At 46.0% G+C, this 7,898-nt stretch overlaps 1 protein-coding gene across 1 annotated transcript in view; it reads right to left on the bottom strand.

Annotated features, from left to right (window-relative positions):
* The window catches only part of Parp4 (poly (ADP-ribose) polymerase family, member 4), a gene marked incomplete at its 5' end in the record, with an annotated part of 90,940 nt that overhangs the window by 26,822 nt on the left and 56,220 nt on the right, over positions 1-7,898 (bottom strand). Inside the window, 5 exon segments of the mRNA XM_013514867.1 lie at positions 515-1,654; positions 2,321-2,443; positions 4,363-4,458; positions 5,600-5,680; positions 7,541-7,621. Coding sequence (XP_013370321.1) covers positions 515-1,654; positions 2,321-2,443; positions 4,363-4,458; positions 5,600-5,680; positions 7,541-7,621 — 1,521 coding nt within the window.

The raw sequence follows: 7,898 nt of genomic DNA, 5'->3' as shown, positions 1-7,898 counted from the left end.
TGCTTTTTTTTTGCTTTTTGAGACAGAGCAGTTCATGTTGTCCTCGAACTTGCCTCAAGACAGTCCTCCTGCCTCAGTGCTGGGACCACAGTTGTGCATTGCTGTGCCCAGCTTTTAAACTTTTAAACAGCAGGATTGCTTCATAAAACACTTTATTGAGATACGATTGAGACATGAGCACTGAGATTATAGGTGTGTGCCGCCACACCCTGAACGTGTTGTTTAAAACTACCTTCCCCCTAGCCAGGCGTGGTGGCACACGCCTGTAATCCCAGTGCTCAGGAGGCTGGCGCAGGAGGATCGTTGTGAGTTTGAGGCCAGCCTGGGCTACAAAGTGAGCTCAAGGCCAGCCTGAACTGCATAGCGAGACCCTGTCCCAAAAAGACAAAAAAAAAACCTACCTTGCCCACGGGATGGGAATCTCTGCCTTCCCATCCCATGTATATCAGAGTGATAAACCTGCTATACACAGTGATGCTACCTGACCGGAGTTAAGCAGAAGTATGACAAATACCTGAGTTTGTAGACTGAAGACTGCAGCACAGAGCACAGAGCTCCTCCCGCTGGGCTGGGGGACTGTGCCACCCTCATCTTGTAGCGGAGAGCTTGAAGTGAAGCTACTCATTACCTTACGTTTCTTCCTCTCTTTTAGAAACCTACATGCCAGAGCACTTGCTGGTGTTTCATCACTTTCTGTTCCAAACGAACTTCCTTCTATATTTTTCCCTTTTGCTTTTGTGCTTCTCAAACACAGGGCCTTGGGCACGCAGCTCTCAACATAACTTTCACAACTTGGCACATCCCAAAGATCTTCGTGAAGAGAATATGGTGCAGTTCTGTCAAACCTATCTGACGATGCCTCTTCAAGCAAATCTGCCAGACTGGAATGGGCACTCTGAGCAAACAGGGAACTCTGAGTAACAGAGGGACTACGGGGACCACGCAGCCCATCAGCCTCTGCACGTACAGTGAGGTTGAGAGGAGGAGGAGTAGGAGGAGTGGAAAAGCCCAGCGCAGAATTCGGGACAGGAAAAAGGTTGTTTTCAGAGTGTGAATAAAATTTGCATGGATCAAACTGCGTCGAGCCCAGTGAGCCAGTCAGGGAAGTACGACCACTGTGGAAGACAGGAGGCTTCGGAAGGGAAAATATGGCACCAGTGTCAAGCTCAAGGCCCTGGCCGCTCTTTGGTAGGCCCAACTGTCTGGGAGGCTCAGGAGAACCAAAACTCTGAGGAAGGACATTGGGAGGAGGGAAGGAAAGAGAGCAGCTGGCACCTGGAGTAGGCGGTGGAGGAGGAGCACCTGGGGTAGGCGGTGGAGGAGGAGCACCTGGGGTAGGCGGTGGAGGAGGAGCAAAGAAAGAGGTAAAAGCAGACTTTTGTTTTGACCTGGCTGTCTTTGACTGTATGTTAAATTCTTCTTGTTCTGATGAGTCCATCTGCGTCAAACTCAGCAGGTTTTCTACATCTCCGCTTTGAGGCTCCAGTGTGACTGGTTGTGCCACCCCTTGAGGACCCAAACCCATCTCCTCAAAATCTTCAGAAACTTCCAGCATAGATAACCTGAGTCTCCTTCTACCCGAACTTTTAAGTCTTCTTGTAGTCAGACCTTTACTTGGCGGCTCTTCACTCCATTCAGGGGGTGCTGAAAGAGGCTGAGAAGAAGGGAATGCAGAGCAAAGTGAACGAACGAGCAGACACCCTTCCCTGCCCTGGACCTCACCAGCAGTCCATCAGGTGGCCAACACAGAGGCTGACTTCACTATGCTACTAGTTTATGTATTTTCTATACTTCTTATCATCATTACTTTTTTTTACAGTACTGAGGATGGATTCTCAGATCTAAGACATGTCAGGCAAGTGCTCTAACACTGAGTTATGTTGTCTCTAGCCCTTTTATATTATTTTAGACTGTACTCCTTCTATTTAATAAAAAAAATAGCTGGGAGTGGTATGGCACACTTGTAATCCCAGTGCTCTGGGAGGCTGAGGCAGAAGGATCGAAAACATCAAGTCCAGATTGTGCAAATCAGTGACTTAAGGAGACCTTATCTCAAAATAAGAAATAAAACGAAGGCCGGGGATGTGGCTCAGTGTGATGACCTGGGTTCAATCCACAATCAAAGAGTCCATCGATCAATACCATTGGAAGTTAACTGTGCACAGTCCGCCAGCAGTAGCCTCACCCAGCTCACGCCTGCCACGTCTCCTGACTGCACTGAGAGGCTGTCTCCGGGGTGCACCTGAGAGGTAGCCAGCACCTCTCAAACACAGCCCCATCATCAGCAGTGCATGACTGCATTTGGTAGCAACACGTTTACCTGTATCGTGTCGGCCGGCTCTTGCTGCTCCTGCCACTTCAAGTACGGCAGAAAGTCCACATCTTCGTCATCAACCAATTCCAAAACATTTGGAGCATTAGAGAAAGGTGACTCACTGCCATCCTGTATTAAATCAAGACTTGGTTAAAGAACAAGACATTAATACATGAGATAATTATCACACATTCTAAGGCCTCCTGGAGGCTGGTCTGGAGTGCCTGGGTCTGTGACAGTTCATCTCTACTGCCGACCTGACAGCACTGAGATTCCTAAGGAGTTAGGAAAGCAAGCCTCCGTGTCTATCTGAGAGGGCTTCCAAATGACCTGGCTAATGGGACAGCAAACCAAGGAGACTTGCCTTGGACGTGGGCAGCACCACTCTGTGGACTGGGGTCCCCGATGGAACCACAGAAGGAGGAAGTGCCCCAGCACCAAGGCCCAGGGCGAGAAGGCCAAGCAGCCACAGACAGAAAGCTTGGAAACTGTGTGCCAGAACGAACTTTTCCTCTTTTGTTTCTCTTAGGTATTGCGTCACTGTGATGGAAACCTGCCCAACACAGGTGTAAGATCACACCATGATTCCCTGGCCACAGGCATGCAAATAAGAAGAAAGGGCAGAGCACTCTTTGGGAAATGCTCACCCACAGCTAAGTGCTCAAATTTATGAATGGGAAGGGGTCTCCTGTGGACAGGGGAACCTCTGGGTCTATATTTTGAGGGTCCTGGGTTAATAAAAAATGACAAATACCAAAAATGTAACAAAACAAGAATATATCTAAAATATGTATCGTGGTGGATTGACAACTGGTGGTCAACTTGTAACACCCAGCTGAACTGAATCAATGCGGTGCTGGATGTGGAAGGCCCCCGAGGATGGTTGCCAACAAAATATGGAGGAGAACTAGAGAGGAACAGGAGGTACTGCTGTACGGCTGGCGGTTCTCCTGGAGGAGCTTGTCATACTGGCTTTCCTGATATGAACACAGCTGTCCTCAGTATCAGAAGAACTCAGGACCTTGTTGCTGAGGACGGCTGTGGTTCCCTTTGGGGAAGCTCTGGTCCTTACTTTTGAGCATTGCTTCCTGGCTCCAGAGGGGAAGATGGTGCACTGCTCCATTTCCTGAGAAGCTCGTCATGCTGACTTTCTTGATATGAATTCGGCTGTTCTCATCACTGGAGGAGCTCGGGACTTCACTGTTGCTGAGGATAGCTGTGGTACTTTTCGGGGGAGCTCTGGTCCTTAGTTTGAGCAGTGCTTCCAGTGCAGATTCCTCAGCGTGCTAGCACAGATCCTTCATCCCACTGGCACAGACTTTCTAGCTTCCACTGCTGACCTCTGGGCCTTCCCAGTGCAGATCCATGAAAAAGACTTGAGACATTGTCGTGGGCTCTTGGCCTCCAGCTTGACTTGTGTGGGACATTGTCATGGGCTCTAGGTCTTCAGCTAGATTCATGCAGGACATTGCTGTAGGATCCATGGCCTCAGCTGGATTACCTGGTCTTTAGTGTGTGGACAGATTTCTTGCACTGTTTTTGTATATAACTCTTTGGGTAATTACTATAAAATAACCCTATAAATTATGTGTCCTGTATTAAATTGTTTCCTTTGCAAACCTTGAGTACAACATACATGTAGCTAAATAATAATTAAAACATTAAAAATGCTAGCTGGGTGTGGTGGTGCATACCCCTAATCCACTCAGGAAGCTAAGGCAGGAAGCTAAGCACTCAGGAAGGTAAGACAGAAGGATTTCTGTGGGCTCAATGCCAGCTGGGGCCACACAGTAAGTTCAAGGCCAGCCTGAATTACATAAAGACTGTCATAAAAAAAAAAAAAAAAAGCTAACATACGCAACTCATGTGGAAATTATCGTACATCCTAGCATGGAGGCCACTTGTAGATAGCGAACATTGGCTCTTGAGGCCTGTGGACTGCTACCCACCCTGATCTTCATAGGCTTGTCTGGGGTCAGAACAAGAGTGACTTTCTTAATGTGTAAACACAAATAAAGAGTTAACTTTGAATTAACAATAATACATACCCTTTTCTCAACTGCCACAAAGCTTGTAAATTGTGTTATAAGAGAGTTTTCTTTACTGAGCTTAATAATCAGAGATTTCATCATTTGTTTCTTCATCTAGAATAGAACAAATGAAACCATATGTTATTTTATTCACCTCTATTTAGATATTACATCTAAAAGCATATCAAATAATCTAAGGGTAGTGCATGCCTGTAATCTCAGTACTCGGGAGGCTGGGGTAGGAGGATCACTGCGAATTCCAGGCCAGCCTGGGCTACAAAGTGAGCTCAAGGCCAGCCTGAACTATATGGTGAGACCCTGTCTCAAAAAGACAAAAACAAAAACCAACAACAATAAAGAATTTTTAGGAAACTACCAACATTATTTCTTTCATTAACTCACATAGTAACAGTCTGCGTACCCAACACCCCAGAAATGGATGTCACAGGCATGGTGATGAATGCCTGATACCACATTTCTCTCTATCCAGCTATCCTCACTTTACATTTCCTTGAAAACATCAATTTGTACAACAGATACTATGAATTAGGCAGAAACTGTTCAAAAGAAAAGACAAATGGTGAAGGGGGAAAGGGGAACAGAAGAAAGAAAAAAATACATGTTCACACAAGATAGTTAAGATAATTATACAGCTAGTGTCTCTTAGTTTATTGAAAAGAAAGTTTTGTGCTAATATTGTTTGGACAAGGTATCATACCTATATCTTGTACTTGAATAACTACTACAAAGAGAACAATATGCACTACATCAACTATTGTAACTGTCCTCCTAACCTGTTTTGAAACTCGGTTTCACTGTTATGCTTCTTTTTTCTCTTTAAAATTAAAAAATAAGCCAGGTGTGGTGGCACATGCCTGCAACCCCAGCACCTGGGAGGCTGAGGCAGGAGGATCATTGTGAGTTTGAGGCCAGCCTCGGCTACAAAGTAAGCTCAAGGCCAGCCTGAACTGCACAGTGAGACCCTGTCTCAAAAAAGACAGAAAAAAAAATTTTTTTTAATTAAATTAAATTAAAAAATGAAAAAGAAAGAATTTTTTAAAAAGAGTGATCTAGAATAGCTGGGCCTGGTGGCACACTCCTGTAATCCCAGCACTTGGGAGGCTGAGGCAGGAGAATCCCCTTGGGTTTAAGGACAGCCTGGACTACAGAGTAAGACCCTGTCTCAAAAAACAAACAAACAAACAAGAGTGATCTAGAACACTGCACAGTGGTTTTTACTAAGAAAAGAACAGACCTCATGGTTGGCTTCATCTTCATGAAGAATGCCGTCTTCAAAATCTCGGATTAGAGCTCTTGCCGCCAGTTTGTGAATCATCTATGTTTGAGCAGCAAAAGAAAAAGAGATTTGGATGGCTCCTAACTGACAACTTAGAAAGATGACCTTCAAAAGGTGAAGCGCACTAACTTAGTGACACTGAATTTACTCTTTTAAAGCACACAGTGCAGTGAGCGCACAGACTGTACACAAATGTGCGGCCAGCACCGGAACAAAGGTTCAGCTCACCCTCTTCGCTCTGAGATGCCCGTGGCCCTCTGCACCCACCCCACCCCACCCCTGGCCACACTCATCTGCTTTCTGTTCCTGGTGCTTTGTTTTTTCTGTTCGAGACTATTTTACCAATTCACCTAAGAACTTTAAAGATGCTCTTCTACTTCAGCGAGAGCCAGCCTGGTGGCAGGACGCCCATCCACAAGTGAACCCCACGGGGGCCACGCGGGGCTACTCACGACGACACTGAGCTGATCTCACACTCTTGTGCTCTCACACTCAGCTCTTGTGATTCTGTCACCGACAAACCCGCTCTTCACAGAGGAGCACAGCTTTGAAGACTGTAATTTTCAGGCAGGAGACACTGTCCCAACACAATTCTTTTACCTTATTTTCTCATTAGAACTAATTTTTAAAGAAATATAGAGGTTTCCCCAAGGTTCTGTCAGAATTTGCAAGAGCCCATTGTTTTGGTCTGACTTCTTGTACCTGGCCCCAAGAGATGGGATGAAAAATGAAAATGGTATTACCTGACCCTCCAAGAAACCAGGAGAGATGAGAAAAAGCAGCCCAGCTCCCCACACAGGCCAGTTACAATCATCGCAAGAATGAGGTTCCCCGTTTTCCGTCCTTACACCAAAACAGTAAACTAAGCAACCCTCTACCACCAAGCTGCACCTGGGCCCGCTTGTGTCTTTTTTTCTGCTTCTTCAGCCCTCCTCAGTTTATAAATCTAACCTCTTCTGCTCAGTCCACTGGAACACTGATTCTAGTTTTTAAAATGAAGTGTTCCCTGATCCCAGAATAGCAAATAAAACCAATTAAAATCTTTAAACTGTTATAATATTGTCCTTTAGAGCAATAAGTCTGTTGTAGTAGGTAAACTGTTCTCCTGAGCTCCGCGAACTGTTAGAGCAAATGACTGAGCCTGAGGACGGCTTCAGGGAGCCTGAGACTTCGCACCCCAGGCAGAAGTGGGGGCAACCTGAGGGCCCAGTGGTTACCACTGGCATTTGGCCTGGGGCAGTCCTGCGGGTCTGAGACCTTTCCCTGGGGAATCTGTGCCAACCTTGGGCAGACAGTGTCAGAATGGAGTAGAACTGAAGCACGGACAGCTGGTGTGAAGAAAACACATGTGAAGACGGAAGTGTTGTGAGGAGAGAGGAGACAGGGGTTTTTCTTTCATAATCCAAAAGCGGAAAAAAGAATGTATTCAATATAGTGTGGTTTACTCTTCACCCAATATTGTTATAATTAATACTTTATAGTACATAAGGGATCAGTAGCTCTTAACCTTTTTTGAGTCACAAGCATTTCTGAGAATGTTCCTGTGAGAAGTTTCACATAAAATCCCATATTGCGTGGCAGTTATGCCCACCCACTGATGCCCGCAGGGGCACCCAGACCAAGGCGCTCCGAGAAGCAGCTTGAGGCCTGGAGGACATGTCCCATTCGCACAGATCCCCACCCTTGACACGGGTGCTCGTGCACCGACACAGAGCAGCGAGACGGGAGTGACAGGGACCTCGGATGTGTGAACGTAAAATCACAACTCTCAGCCCATAGTTTAAATTTCTTTTTTTTTCTCTGTCACTGCTGGGAACTGAACCCAGGACCTTGGGATGCTAGCCCAGTACACCACCGACGAGCTACGCTGCAGCCCCACAGTTTATGTTTGAACCTTACAGTCCCAGTTGTCTTCTGAAGCTCAGTAGTTGACACCATTGAACAAAATTCCTTCTCTTGGATTAGTGCACACAGAGTTGCCTGAAGTGGAGAAAACATCAGTTCTTCATTAGCTTCTCTATGACACAGGGTCCTGATTAGATCCTTTCACCGACAGCCCAGTCTCTCCCAGTCAGTGCACACTAGAAACCTCCCCAGCTACGTGCCCAGAAAAGAAAATCCACCAGCCAGAGGGAGAGGGGAAAAAAAGAACAAGAACATAAGCAAGGTACATTATACATCCCACAATATAACAGAACTTCTTCTTTTTTTTTTTTTTTTTTTTTTTTTTGTCTTTTTGAGACAGGGTCTCGCTATG

Source organism: Chinchilla lanigera, unplaced genomic scaffold, assembly GCF_000276665.1.
Source record: "Chinchilla lanigera isolate Chin_1 unplaced genomic scaffold, ChiLan1.0 scaffold00024, whole genome shotgun sequence".
NCBI classification, from domain to species: Eukaryota; Metazoa; Chordata; class Mammalia; order Rodentia; family Chinchillidae; genus Chinchilla; species Chinchilla lanigera.
This window is presented reverse-complemented; position numbering and strand designations above follow the sequence as displayed.